Here is a 15,175-nt window from a genome sequence, read left to right as displayed (position 1 = left end):
TAAAAGTATAGTAAACCCAAAAATTCAAATATTTTATTTATTTCACCTAAAAAACAAGCAACCCATAAGTAAGATATACATACGTTTCCCAGATTTATCCCTAATAAATTTTTTAAAAGATTTATACAATTTCTACAGAAACATACAGTGTATCAAAATCTGCATAAATCAAATTTATAAAATATGTAGAAATGCATAGTGATATTATCATCAACTTACAAAGCAAGAATATGGGAATTATTCTTTTTCAAGCTGGCTATAGTAGGAAAAAGTCATTACAGCAACAGCTTCTTACGATCTCATGTTTTGTACGGTTTCAGTCTCACATACAGATTCATATTCACATACAGCATCAGCTTTCAATGAATTGCACAGAATACCCATTTAGAATGCACACCCACACAATTTATGTGCCACCATTCTTTCTCTTATGCATAGTCATATGATTAAATTAATCTACCCAACACACAAAAATTGAGTCAGTTTTCGTACACACAAGGAACAAGTACCAGCACACACCCTTATTTTCCTTTTTTTCCAGTTTCTCCCTCCTTTATTTTCTATTTTTCATAGCTCTGAAAGAACAGATGAGTTTAAAGAAACTAGGAAAGATCTTAAACTAAAGAACGGTGCCCACAGCCCTATAAAGATCAAATTCTGTCACCAAACATGATACATAACCCTCGTTAATATAAATGGAAGCTGCATGCAATGCTATTCTAGATTTCTGGGAAGTATTTAGTCATATTTAATAGTGTGACATGTTATAGGCATAACTCCTATGAAATCAATACACTGATGTCAACATTTAACAGTCACAAAATCCGGAATAATGAAGTGAGGATACATCATTTCTCCTCCACCTCTCTGATCATTCAGAATAAATATTTTATTTATACTCCTAAGGGAGTTTGCATCAACTCTTTTCCAGAACATTTTTAGAAACTACTTCTTCACATTCTATTCTGTACACTATAGCACCAAGCAGTTGCATTTTGTGTTTGTAATCCATCAGGAAAAGTTTCCAATGACAAAAATAGGAAGAAAAATAGTATGAATAAATGTGGTTTCAGGGTTTCCACTTCTCTTTTCAAATCTAAATCTGGGATCCAAACTAGTTGACAGATGTCCTTGTAAAGAATTACACAGATGTGTTGAGTCTGGATGTTTTTCCTAATTAAAAGTTTTAGTCCACCTCTAAGTGATTTCCATTTAAAATAACAATATAAATGAAGCATTGGATTCTTTGTCAGTTTTACATAATTGTGCAGCTTTATTTATTTATTTATTTATATTATTTTAATGTAAGGCATGGTTTAAACACGCAAGTTAGCGCTTATAAATTCTTAACTGGAATCGCGAGGATGCGTACTTCCCAGATGTACCACATGAGCACTAAACTCGATGCTACGCTCTTCCTCGCACCATATGAAGCGTCCAGTCGAAGTAGAGCAGCCAAAGTTGCAATAGAAATTTGTCTTCGGTAACACAATAATTACACAGGGTGTTACGGTTGGTCCCTACCCCTGGTGACAGCGCAGAAAAATCCACTGTATGATTTCCAACAAGTGATTTTCTTGTGAAAGAGAGAAATGAAAGAGGCACTAAATATGTTGAAATTCACCTTCCAAAAAAGCAGCATGACTGTGAGAGAAGGCCAACCTGGCTAATAACCTGTGGCAGTGCTTAGTAAGATGTAAAATTAAATAAAAATATACAACAGGTTGATAATCACCAAGTTCTATGAAAATCTGGTTACTCCAACCTTTTCAAGTGTGTGTAAAAAAACTGCCTTCAGACCCCTGAGTGTAATCCCAAAGAAGACGACAACGCTTCTAACTATGTTCCTATGAAACATAGCTAACAGCACATTAATTTATCAACATCTTAAAACAAAAAGATGTAAACATCTACAGAGTTTAAGGTAAAGCAGTTTTGTAAACATTAACTGCGGATGATAATGTTATTGGAATAATCACAGTTCCTCTATGTCCTTCATCCAAGCCAGGAGGCTCGCAGCTGTACAAAGTTAATAATTGCAGCAGTTTTCAGGCTATTTTCAGTCCTGTACAAATTAATGTGTCAGTAGGTAGGTTTTGTCTGTCTACACACTAAGGATGTTGTTCATTTCCCATTTTTGCGTTGCTTTACTGGAGTCACACTCTGAAATGAAAACTTGATGGAGGACTTCGGAGCGATCCAAGCACTTCCCTGATGGAATGTGAGTAAATCTGTGCAGGTTCTGGAAAACAAAACCATCAGGAACATGTTTTTGTTTTTTTTTAACATTTTCTTCACAACTGCAATATAGTTATTTACAAAACCAGGTTTCAGGGTCCCAGAACAGATCAGTTCTATACTCATTTTACTATCTGTTAAACCTAGACTTTCACAGCCTTCATAAAATATGAAACGTTTGATACGTGTAGGTCCACTTGAGACGCCTCCTCTCTCTCTTAGGCAACAAACTCCTAAGAAAATGAGCAAAACTATGTCTAAAATGCTTCCAGCCTTTTCACCCATCCTGTAACCAAACCAAAAGATTAGCTCTTGAGGAAAGCTCTATGAGAACTGACTTCACTGGCAGATGCTCCTTTGGTTAGCTCTCACATAAAGCAACTGTACAACACCAACATCAACCACACTGGGCAAAGAAAAGCACCAACTTTGCTCCCTGTTTGGCTGGTAGAAGGAAGACGGTACACGAGCAAGTCTGGCCTCTGGAGCAACAGGAGGTTGCCTGAGAAACTGCAGACCTATTTTGCCTCACACATTCAGGCCAAGACTCGCACATTTGGCTCCTTCCACACCCCATGTGCTGCCATGCCCAAGCCTCACGCATTCCCAAAGCGGCCCGTGGCTCCCCTCCTGCCTGCTGAACGCCTGCATCAGATGCAGCCCTGACTCACTGACCAGTTGCATCTACCATGGTGAACCTGCTGGGCTCCACACCTGTGTGCACATCCAAATACTGGTTCAGCTCGGTACCTGCTCCTGCCCTCTGGCCAGACATACAGGTCCTCTACTTCGAGAGGTAAATGGATGCCTGCACAAAACTGATAAGCAGACCACTGCCAGCCCCGTTCTGCATGGTGCTTATGGGCACCGAAGCCCTGCTACTGCTCAAGGCTTCAGCAGCACAGATGTTATGTGCACCAAACTGGCATAGAAATGTTAATTCCAAAAACAATCAGCCAACCAAACAGATAAAATCTCCTGGAAGCTTTCATTCACGAGGTCACAACATTTTTCAAGAGTTCATAAGCATTTCTTTCCCTACACCCTCCTTGTTAGAAGGAACGGCCATACCCTCTGCACTGCACAGGAAAGTGTGCCAAATTCCTACTATCCGCTCAATTACACATCCTTGGTGGTCCTTTCACTCTTACCCCTCCTTTGTGTTTTACTTCTGGAAGCCAGTCAGTGTTTTGTTCTACAGCCCAGACTGTGCCTACTGAGCTTCCTTATAACTTGCAGTAATAAGCAAACAATTACACAACTTGGTACCACTGTGGAGGAAATGGATCTTGCGTAAAAGAAATGCTTCACAAACAGCCAAGGAACATGCTGGGACATACTAGAATGGCTGGAGAGTTAGCAAGTGCTATATATTATTCCAATGTTAAAACAGAAGTCAGCAGGCACTGAAACACTGCTTAGTGATTTTTAAATTTCAGGTTTAAAGACTTGTCTGTCTACATGACGCAAGAAAACTGAGTGGAAACAGCACTGTGGTGCCTGAGATTTCCTAGCCCCATGCAAATACCAGAAAAAGTGGGGTGGCTTAAAGGAAAACACATTTCACTGCGCTCAACAGTGTCTACATCTTTCAGACAAACAAGATCCAGATAACCAGCTGATGAATTAATAAATATGCCATACGCTAGACAGACTGAAGAAAAATCTACACAGAAGAGTTTCTTAGACACAGAACCAAGTTATGTGTGGCTATATCCAAGGAAAACGTCACCTTTAGACTGTTCGGTCTCATTTTTTAAGAGACAAACAGAAATATAACCTTAGACATTTTAAAAAATAACACTTTCAAAACCAGAATTAATAGAGGACTTACAGATGTAATGACTAAACATACATGCGAGGGCTGCTACAGTCTATCAGCCAACATTCCAAGTCCTCATTAAAAATTCATGAATTTTGCAAGAGCATTATAATGGTGCCACACCCAGAATTCACAACCGAGCATGTCATTAGAGAACAGCTAATGAACGGGAAAAAGAAATACTGAAGAAGACAACACAAAAATGCAAAGGGTAATGATAGGTTCATCTATTCCTGTGTAGGCTTACAAAGATCTGTCTTTAAACAGAGTGACACTTCAATTTGGACCTTCCAAAATAAGATATAATATCAACCCTAGCTGCTAAATGCACCCCAGCATTAAGTAATCTTCTCACAGTGTACATTAGATAAAGAAACTTTGATGGAAAGCATACAAGCAGAGAGGGTGATGGCACTAAAAGCTTTTAGAAGCTCTGTCACTGGTAGCAGACATCCTCTTTGCGTCCTCTGAGACAAGTGCTGACTCCTAACACACCTGTGGCAGCACGTGCAGCCTCATGAGATTCTCCTTAAAGATTCTGCTCCAGAAGACAGCAACTAGAACTGCTAGCAAAAGCATCCTTCCCTAGAGGAAATTTTCCCAGCAAGCACGGATTTCCAAGAATGTGCAGTTACCAACTTACTCGGTTCAGTCAACCTTGTCATAGATCTTTATTTTCAGATACACATAAAATAATCTTTAAAAGGTGCCAAAAACCAGGATGCAAACTATAATTTCTTTTCTGCTGTTTGTTGCATACCTTGAAGTATTGCCAATCCTTGTATTCATTCTGATTACAGTGCGTAATCATTATTTTGGATCCATCTGGTCCTTTAGTCAAGCACTGATCATACTGCATGAGTTGATTAGCTTCATTGATTCGGAAAAGCTAGCAGAAAAAAAAAAAAAACCTTTTTAACAGTTGACTCAAAATAACTACAATTTTAGAAACATTGAAATTACCAATGAAACTGCACAATTCAAAATGTTCTCTGGTGTTATTACACCTATCTTTCAGGAAGGCTCTTTATTTTACATGATGTAACACATTCTTACTAGCACAACTCTCAATTTCATGGATAACTTTACTGTAGGATTTAGAAGGCCAAGGAACATAGCTAGTAAGACAAAAAAAAAAAAAGGGTAAAAATAAAGGGATCTCTATTTGGGAGACTTCTGAAAATGTCTGATTAAAGCCTTTGTATGATTTGACAGCCAAATAATCCATTGTCTTTCTAAAGGTCTGGTAGCAAGCCCTTGGTCCTGGACAGTAAATTCATGAGAAGACAACAAAACTTCAACATTTTACCCATGGAGAAAACCAAACTAATGTATCTAGATACAAAATGATTATCCTAGGTACTTCTTATGAAATAAGTGTTACAGGGTTTTGGGGGGTAACACATACAGAAAGAGTAGTTCAGGGAACTTTTTCATTAAATATCAAAATAAAAGAAACATTTCCACAGGTTACTAAGAGCTAACCCAAATATGATATTTAAAAACATCATCCTGCATGTGATTTCGTGGCTGCCATGACAAAAATTCACTGGTTCAAGTCTATATCAGCATAATAAGGACTTTAAATGATGAAAGTTTTCCAATCAAAAAAGGAGATGTAAATATAGAACAGCATGTTTGTGTGGTAGTGTGGGTAGGTTTGTGAAGATACAGGTCAAACACAATTGCAGCTTGGATTGCAACGATCTATTAGTAATTATGTTCTGCCAATTATTTTGTAAATGAAGCAGAGACAAATTTGTATTCAATTTCTTGTTTCCTGTGGTGGAAGATAAGTTACTGCACAAAAGTGTTTTATACTTCCATTAGAGCAAAACAACTTTGTTAAATAATTGAGCCAAAGTGAGTAAGGGGGTTGTTTCCTGAACGATTAATTATTAAGAAAAATGATTAATCAGCAGCAATGCAAAGTGCTGCAGTTGTTCCAATGCAGCAATATGGTCACTTTAAGACACAGTTCTTGCTTCCTCATGTACCTGCTTCACTGAAGACGTGATTATGAATTTACCTTCAATTTTGTATCATTTGTATTTTAATTCATGTTTTCAGGTTCCCATATTTTAGCAATGCTTAGGGAAAATCACTGCCTCCTATCTTTGTAGCTGGCACCTAAGTGATTTTACATACAGGCTTAACAGAAAACCAGCCTGTTATCACCCACAGCAAGCAATTCTCCTTCAGACTTGCCCGCAAGCTCCTTACCTGATTTCCTCCCATTCTGTGGCATGGCCCAAGCTCAACGAATCCACCGTTGGTGTGTCCCATGCTGTCGATGCAGTAAGAGGTTTCAAAGCCTCTAATCTGGAAAAGTGGTTTTGCACTCTAAGTTAGTCTCAAGGAAAAGATATGCATGAAGGAGTTCAGAAAATTCCCACTTACCTTTCAAAACCAGAAACAAATATCTGACAGAGAGATATGAGACAAACCTGCATATGAAATTTAAATACTGATGTTAACTGTTCTGGGAAATGGAGCTTCAAGCTGCCCATGATAATTTGAGGGCTCATACCTGAGTTAGAGAACACTGATAAAGCTAGAGTTGCAAAGCTCAGTTCCAAATTAATGACACTGAAATGCAGGACTTTCAAGTATTTTAATTTATCCAATCTACTATCAAAGGATGTTCAGTCTCTCATGTCTGCACAAATAAAGCAGGAGCTCAGCTAAATTGCTCTCATCCTGTGGATGAGAGAAGCGGGATGCAGAGCAGTTTCATACAGCCGCTGTTCACTGCAGCCAGGCACAGCCCTCCGAACCAGCTGCCCAGCACCACCTTCTGCAGCAGTAATTACACTGAACAAATGAGAGCTACAATTGATGAGGGGCAGGCACAGGGATAAGGAACAGAAGTCCTGTCGGAAAGCATGTCTCAACTGCTGATTATCCCATTCCTGTCTCCAAAGGGCCAGAAAACAGCTTTACAAAGACTTTATGACACAAATAACATTCTTTCCAGACCTTTTTCTTTGCCAAAGTCTTTTTCTTCTTCGTGATGGTAGAAGAAAGTTGGAGGACTAAGCTTAGACCTGACTTCCTGAGAGAGTGTTAAGGAAGATGAACCCTACACTCATTCCTGCCAGCTTGGAAATGCAATTAGTGTGGTGTTACAAATAGGTGGGGAAAAAATTTCTCAGATGCAGGATCACTAGCAGCCAGTGAAGAATTGACAAAACTTCAGAGAAGTCTCTGAACGTCCAGCTTTCCTGTTGCTTCACCTGAGCCACTCACTTTTATCAGGGATGATTTCCCACAAGGTGGCCATTATTATTTTATTACCTTCAGATACTTTCACATCAGTGAATAGTGATACACAACGTGCCTTCCTAATCCTTTATGTGGATTCAAAAGGAAGTCTAAGGCTAATGTAGTAACTGATGCTCTGTGCTAGCTTTTAGATAAGAACATATATGTGGCATTGTTCACCTGGTCGCTCAGATACAAGCCTACGTGTAACCCCTTTTACCATGCGCACACTCTATATCACTAACGCCTCAGAGAAGTTAAAGATTACATTTTCTTGGCCATAGGAATCAGCACAGATCTGTACTTTCTAAGGCTCTTTTGAAGTCAGAAAAATGGGTCCATCATATTTTGGGACAAAAGGTTGTTAAATTTGGTGGGACACAGGAGTTCTCTGTTGCTAGCAAGATGATTTTCTGAGATTCTGCCTCTACAGTCTGCAAAAGTGAAATTAACAGGAGCAATAGGGCAAGGCTGGGACTGATGGAAAGAGCCAAAACCAAAAAAACCCAAAACAAAACAAAAAGGCAGGCAGGAGACCTGCAGTAAGAGCTCCTCAAGGTGTGGGCTCAATGGAAGAGTGAAACAGGCAGAGTTCAGAGAAGTGTCCTGTGCCTGCCTGGTGACATGCTGTCTGTCTCTGTCAACTGTGTAGAAACGCTGAATTTGTAACCACAGTCTTAGGCTGGCAAAGTCATACTCATATGCACTTAACACTGGAAATGACTCTTAAGGAATCATATAAAATTATTACACGCAGATAATGAATCTACTGAGGCTGTAACTGCATAAGAGCATCCCAGGCTAGCAAACGTAGGCAGAATGTACTCCACCTGGAGTTCATGATCTATTCTGTAGGCCTTCACAGAAGATTTTCACCTATTAATCTTCACCAATACTTCTACGCACACAGGGTTCACATTTTTCTTTAAAAAAAACCCTCTAAATTCCAATTATGGAAAAAAGAGCTTTATACAGATCTGAAGACAGGGCTAGAGATAAAATAATCCTTAAAAGAACTACAGAGCTAATTTAAAAAAAATAAATGCACCTCTTAAAGAATATATAAATTTTTTTCCTAGGGGTGTATCTCTTTAGGTCTCTGGCTAGAATCACATAACGTAGTACAGCAGTAATCAAAGAGCCTGTTCTCAGATTGATGTCAAGAAACAAACTCTTCCTTTCAAATTGCCATTTTTTTTAAAAAAAGCTCCTAAAATAAATACAGGTTATGTGTTGTACTTACCTCTCCCCAGTCCACGTTTTTAGGTGGTAAAGGATAATATGAAGTTATATCATATGCTATCTCTTCCATAAACCACTTAAAGCTTTTGCAGTTGTGATCTTCACGGAATTTTTTCAGCTCAGATATATCTCCATAGGGTAGCGCTTTTGTCTCTGGGCGACTGGCATAAAAATAATCTTTGTATTCATCCCACCACACTTCTACAACTCTGACATAGTTCTGTGAAGAACAAGGAAATTGCTGCCACCTCAAAGTACGCACAACAGGTCAGACACAACTGCACGTTAATTCCAGAAATTTAAAGGATTTCTCGTCTCAAAAACTCACAGCATGCAATTATTATATAGCACTAATAGTTTGCCACCTTCAGTAGATTACAGAAGACACACGCATACTGTTTTCAAATGACAGTTTAGGACTGAAGCCAGCAAAATAAACTGGCTTGCTTAATAAGAATACAAAGTCTTTTTATAAGTTTAGAGAACGTTTACTTAAAAATAAAGACTCTTCAGTTATGGGTGCAATAAAGCATTGCAATCATTTGCTGCATACCAGAATCGCAATTCAGAGTTTCTATTCACGTTCTACAGTTTCAATACAGAGAACGATATGCATTAGTCCACTATGGGTGAAATAATTAAGTCTTAGATAGGTCAGATATGACACACCAAGGAGATTTTATCTTCTTAAGTAAAGGAGTTTGCTGCTGCTTGGAGAAGGGGAAAAAAAATTGATAACTCATCCGGTAAACAAGCCTCTCCCTCAAATCTTTCTTCTCAGCCTCTGTGATGGCTCTTATCTCTATATTACCTGTACATGTTCTAGGTGCACACCTCGCTTTGCACAATTCTTCTAGCATTCATGACCTGGTGTTAAAACAGTCTTAATAGATCTGACTTAAGGCACAAATTACTGTTTCACTTTAATCAACATCCAGCATAAATTGAACAAAGTTCTAATAAAAGCACATTTACTATGGGGAAAGGAAGGTGCTTGAATAGGGAGAAAGCTATTCTGCCTCCTGCCTTGCACAGAGAAGCAACTTAATATTTATGAACACTCAGTAGTGTTTTGATGTATTCAGTAACCAGACTAGCAGGGTCACCTAAGGTGTTTAGATATGCAGTAAATATTTTTGATCAGCTTTTCAGAAAAGTGAAATGGTTTTTATAATTTCAGACAAGGCAAACAGCTTGCCCGCACTGAGCCATGGAGCTACCATTTGCTATCCTGTCCCCGCTCCCAACTATGCCAATTTTCCCCTACCCTCCCTTGTACTAGTCCTAGTGCTTGTTTGATCAAAATGTTAATCAATTCATATTACTAATAGAGGACTTGGGTTTTTTTTGGGTGACAGGTTAGTTTTCCACGTTCAAGCTAGGCCGAGAGATTCCATTTTCAATAGGACCAACTGCTAGCTTGGCTCAGGCTATACTCCGTCACCCTACTGGTAGTCATTGTCACAGGTAACATCTAGAAAGATGGCTCTGGGATGGGAATTTACAAAGAACTGGGTCTTTGGGAACGGGATTCACCAATGCCAAAACAATGCACAAGAGGAAGCTTAAATCAGGAAATAGGAAACCTTAACAGGAGGGTTGTCTCTCTTCCTGCTGGTAGGTGAAAATTAACATGAAATGGTTTTGCTGGATTCAAATTGTCTCTTCAGATATATACAGCTGGCTTACGCTTTTCTTAATGTGAGGTCTACTTTCAATATCATGGCTTGGGCAACGCGTCTGAGCCTGCAAGGTGCATGTAGAGTTACGAGCCTTTCCAATGATGCGCAGCCTACACCATTTTCCCAGGCGTCATTCGCTGCTCCTTAATTAACAAAAGCAGACACAAAAATCTGGGAGATGGCAGCAGTTACTAACTCAGCCTGGGATCACACCCTACCAAGCCAAAGTGGGCTTTCAGACCCATTATTGTACTTCAGTTGGGCACAGGACAGCAAAAGCTTGGGGTGCTGAGAGTAAGTAATAGGAAATGTGATTTGTACCTCAAAGATGAAGAGGGGTGTAGCAAGAAGACAGGTTCCAGGAATCTCTACTTACAGTAACAGTGGGATTGGCACAAAGATTTCCCTCCTGTGGGGATGATGACCTTAGGTTTAGATACTAAACAGCTTTGGATGAAGTGCTCTCTAAATTGCTACTGATAATTTAAACAGACTTATCTGAAACTGTTGTTTTCTAAAATAAAAAAAACACCTTCAAGGTTGCAGCAAAACGGTACCTTTAAAGTAGGAGAAGACCCCACGTACACAGGGGGTGGATTTCCTTGCCAACCCTGGAGACGATAGATGTGCCCCACACGAGAACAGGGAACAAACAAGAGTTTCCCCCCACACTGCCAGATCTGCAAGTTCAATCAGAGATGCAGATATTATTATATACACACAGGAATTTAAGACACACAAACAGGTAATATATTATGGAAGAAATGTCAACTAATTTTCTTACTATACCAACTGTGTGATATACTTAAATATTTTTGCTTCAGCTGTAAGCATAAACATAATAGGTCTCTGAAATGAAAGGCTGCATTGAGTATATCTTCAACTCAGCCATGAAATTACTCAACTAAATTACTTTTTTAAAAAGCTTTTTTGAAAGTTTTCCATCTCATTCCATTGCTATTTTAAAGCAACAGTTAATGAATGAGTGCACAAAATCTGGAACTGGGTAGTTTTGATAATGACAGAATTAATAAGATTTTGATTTTATTAAAGCAATTCACATACCATCACTAAGATGGGTTTTGGTTAGATGCCCATCACATTTAAGTTTTTCTTAATAAAGACTAGCAGGAGATAAGGATGTCTTTGGTAACCCATTGCTCCAAGTACAAACAGATTTTTCTTCAACTACAGTAGCTGAAAATAAAAAATGGGTAAAACATATTACCATTCTGAAATTCCCTCCCTCCCACATGTCCTTGGATAATCCATTATGGGGAAAAGAAAACATACGTAAATAATGCTAATTTAGTTGCTTATGGTTTTGATAAGTTTGAAATGTAGCATCAAATCGAAATTCAAACTAACTCCATGGATGCTGCAAATTGGTCCAAATTCCAGATTAAAAATACGACTTAACAGTATTAGGAAAAATAGGCAGAATAGTTTATTTCCTTCATTTCATCATATAATTTTCTTACGTTTAATCAAAAACCTCCTCAGATATGCAAGGCCATTATATTTATTATCTCCGAGTCAGCATGCAAGACTGATAAACGTTATCTAGTTGTTCCAAACGCTGGTTGTGATCTACCTAAAACCAATTTAGAGGTGTCTACATAATCAGCACTTCAATTACAAAACTACTGTATGTAATTTCAATCATGATTTAGCTCTACACAAGCTGGAGAATTAGAAGGATAAAGACCCTGTATGCGTAACATCCTCAAAAACTACCTTTTGCATATGGATTTACAGCTGAGCAAGTGCACGCAGAGCTTTCCTCAAAGCCTTGAAGAGCAAGGGTAGCTGGGGAGCTCTGAATGTGCTTTTAGTAAAATTCAGCTACCATTTCACAGATCACAACTAAGGATATTAGATGTCTCCACTTTTGTTTGAAAACTGGGACAGATTCCTGCTGTCTGCCACTTGTGCCATTGCAAATACTGAAGCTACAAGAAGCTAATGATTATCATCCTATGCTTCCTGCTAACTGAGGGGCATACATATGCCTAGGAGTGAAAATAAAATCTTCTGCAGTGATTATGAGCTCTGCAGTTAGCATTTCAATTATGAAGATTTTTCCTGTAAAGAAGTTCTCAAAATTCTGAAAAGTATATGAGAACATTTTTCACCCATAAAAATGGTAGGGAGGAGGAAGCCAGGACAGATTACTTTGTGTTGCAGCATTATATACTTTACATGCATCTATACATAAACTGAGTGGTACTTGTGCTCTATAATCGCTTTCATTAAAAACATTTTTCTATATTTACCATGAGAGCACTCAGTTGTCTCCATCAAATTTGCCAGTCTGGTTTCAGATGAGATATTTAGGGTTGCATGTGATCCCAAACCATTAAGAAAGAACAGATTACTCAGCATTTGGGTCTCAGCACTAAGTCACCTCTCTGAACACTTTTGCCCTGAAGCTCACAAGGAAACACGGAGGAAACCCGCCTCTGTCATGTTGCTCACAAGAAAACCTACTGGGCTTGAAGAGGCAGAGGTGGTGCAAATCAGAGGTAAGTCTGCCTGAACTCCAAACAGAAGTATTTTCAGAAAAAAAGATCTACTAAACTGAATTAGTTTTCAATTTTTGGTGTTACCTTGTAAGAAATTTCAAAATTTTCACCACCCCAAATTTGAAGCCCAGGGTCATAGAGACCCAGTTCAAAGAAGAAATCGCGTTCAATGGCAAACAATCCACCAGCCATTGCAGGGGACCTGAAAGAGGAAAACAGTGTAACTCCTTCTGCCAAAAGGATATAACAACACTTGTAGAAAGCATTATTTAAGGAAGCAATTCACTGTTAACATATCATAAAGATTAGATAAATGGCAATCCACTGAAAAATTATCAAGCTTTGTCATCAGCTTCCAGTGATTTTCTGTAATGACATTGGTATAATCTCTAGTGAAGTCACAGATTATTATTTGTTTTTAATTATACAAAATTTTGGTTTGAATTATACATTCAGCCAGCCAGTGTGCTTTTATTAAAATAAAAAAGGTAAGAATCACTGTGGAAGATATTTCCCTCTTGAAAGTCATTCAAGTTTCTGAGATAACAGATAAGACTGTATAGCAGACTTAAAGCTTATGCTCTGAGGAGCTGCCACATTGAAACTTACTGTCCATTACACAAGCAATATTTTTTTTTTCAGCTAAACAATACCTTTCTATTTTCTCCCTCTGGGTCTTTTTCTACCACTGCTGCATGAGACACTTTTCATTACCCTCAGTGAAATTTTTAAGAGGGCCTGGATTGAGCTGTACAAGGTTTCCATTTTTGGTTTAGCTTTTTTTTTAAATGGCTTTGTAAATCCCTCCATGTATGCCAGGGTTCAATTAGCAAGTTTTAATGTGCCTAAAAGACACTGTGGTTTGGATTAGAGCATTTTTGCTGAATGGCTCTAACCAAAACTCTTTGGTTGCTTCCTCACACTGAAATAGACAGTAGGACATGTTACGTCACTTCCAGCGCATGTATCAAGCATTTTCTCACCGGACAATCAATAAATATATAAAAATCTTAATGGATAAAAGCTGGAGTTCCCACTACATCAGCATTTTTTTTAAAAAGCTGGTAAGGAAAAACTGAATTCTTTTTGACTTCAGATGATCTGCAGCACTGAAAGGAGGAGGATCCAAAAGTCCAGATTACTCTGTTGAGCCAAGTAAAACACAAGTGAAATAATCCTTCGTGACCAAATTATTGAGAGATGGGTCATTCCTAGCACTATTCAGTCTCTTCATTCCATTAGATTTTTACCTTAGTGGTGCTCCTTTTAACAGCAATGATTACACATTTCCCTTCTGCTTAAGAAAAAGCAACCCTCCAGGTTTATCAGCTGAGTTATGTATAATGGTTATCAGGTTAGCTGCTCTCCAGATCACCTCATCAGATGCTGAGTTACTCCTAAACATCCCCTTCTGCTTGTCTGCCTGCTGTATTTTCCTCCAACACTGCTTTCGCATCACAGGGGCTCAAAGGATAGTGAGGCAGCGAGCAGAGCAGGGAGAGGCGTGTTGCACAGCACAAGCCCTGGGGCTTTCCTGCGTTTTTCGTTTTCCTCAGCACCGTAAAGACTTGGCAAGTGCTGAGGCCTCAGATGCTGAAGTTGCAGTCTTGGCCTCCAATATGCTGTCAAGTATGTTAAAGAACACAGTAAAATGCACATAAGCTCAAGCAGTGTATTTTATAGGACATGAAGAAGTAAGCATGATACTCCTGAAAGAAGGATTCAGTCCTGAGGCAATTCTCACGTTACAAAAAGTTTGTTTCTGCGCTTTAAGCTGTTGAGGGTTTTGTTTGTTTGTTTTCTTTTTAAACTAGGCAATCCTGGCTATGGTGTCAGCAAGACTTTTACTTGGTCATACTTGCCTTGGTATTGCTGCAGAATACTTACAGCCTGGACATAAACAGACGCAGGGAATGTCTCTTTTTAGAATAAGCGTTGTAACTCTGAAAGTATTATTAAAAATAAAGTCATCTTTTAAACCATTCCGAGAACATGTGTTCTGTGTTTCTGGGAACGGTTTGAAGGATTTTAAGACCTGTTTGGATGGTAAACACAGAACACATCAGTGCTGGTCGAAAGAGTTTATCCCCCTCTAAGCGAATATTAAAGTTTCAATGTGGACAGCCTTGTCAGAAAATACTATTATTTATCCTGTATACAAAACAGATCAAAGCTTCATAACTTCCTTGCATGTGTTGCCATTTTAGCAGAGAACAATCATGGGTGAGGACAGGGAATTACCAACATCAGTTCTTACAATGTTTAAATCATATATACAAGCAATAGAAGACATTAGATTCTGAAGGTGTGAGGATTGTTTTCAAATGTAGTAACACAATTAGTTAAGTGTGAAGGGAAAAGTAATAAAAAAACAGCAGAACCACAGTCTCCCAGTCTTGAAA

At 38.6% G+C, this 15,175-nt stretch overlaps 1 protein-coding gene across 3 annotated transcripts in view; it reads right to left on the bottom strand.

Annotated features, from left to right (window-relative positions):
- Window positions 1-6: 6 nt before the first annotated feature.
- The window catches only part of GALNT7 (polypeptide N-acetylgalactosaminyltransferase 7), a 72,909-nt gene continuing 57,740 nt past the window's right edge, over window positions 7-15,175 (bottom strand). For all 3 annotated transcript variants that reach the window (XM_082050416.1, XM_082050415.1, XM_082050414.1), the window contains 6 exons: window positions 12,858-12,975; window positions 10,806-10,928; window positions 8,568-8,786; window positions 6,284-6,382; window positions 4,821-4,949; window positions 7-2,242 (listed from right to left, as the gene is read on the bottom strand). In XM_082050416.1, coding sequence (XP_081906542.1) covers window positions 2,105-2,242; window positions 4,821-4,949; window positions 6,284-6,382; window positions 8,568-8,786; window positions 10,806-10,928; window positions 12,858-12,975 — 826 coding nt within the window. In that variant the 3' untranslated portion in view covers window positions 7-2,104. The remainder of the gene's footprint in view (window positions 2,243-4,820; window positions 4,950-6,283; window positions 6,383-8,567; window positions 8,787-10,805; window positions 10,929-12,857; window positions 12,976-15,175) is intronic.

This window comes from Streptopelia decaocto (assembly GCF_964273445.1).
Source record: "Streptopelia decaocto genome assembly, chromosome: 4".
In the NCBI taxonomy this organism is placed as follows: domain Eukaryota; kingdom Metazoa; phylum Chordata; class Aves; order Columbiformes; family Columbidae; genus Streptopelia; species Streptopelia decaocto.
Note: the sequence above shows the minus strand (reverse complement) of the source record. Positions and strands in the feature narration are given on the sequence as shown.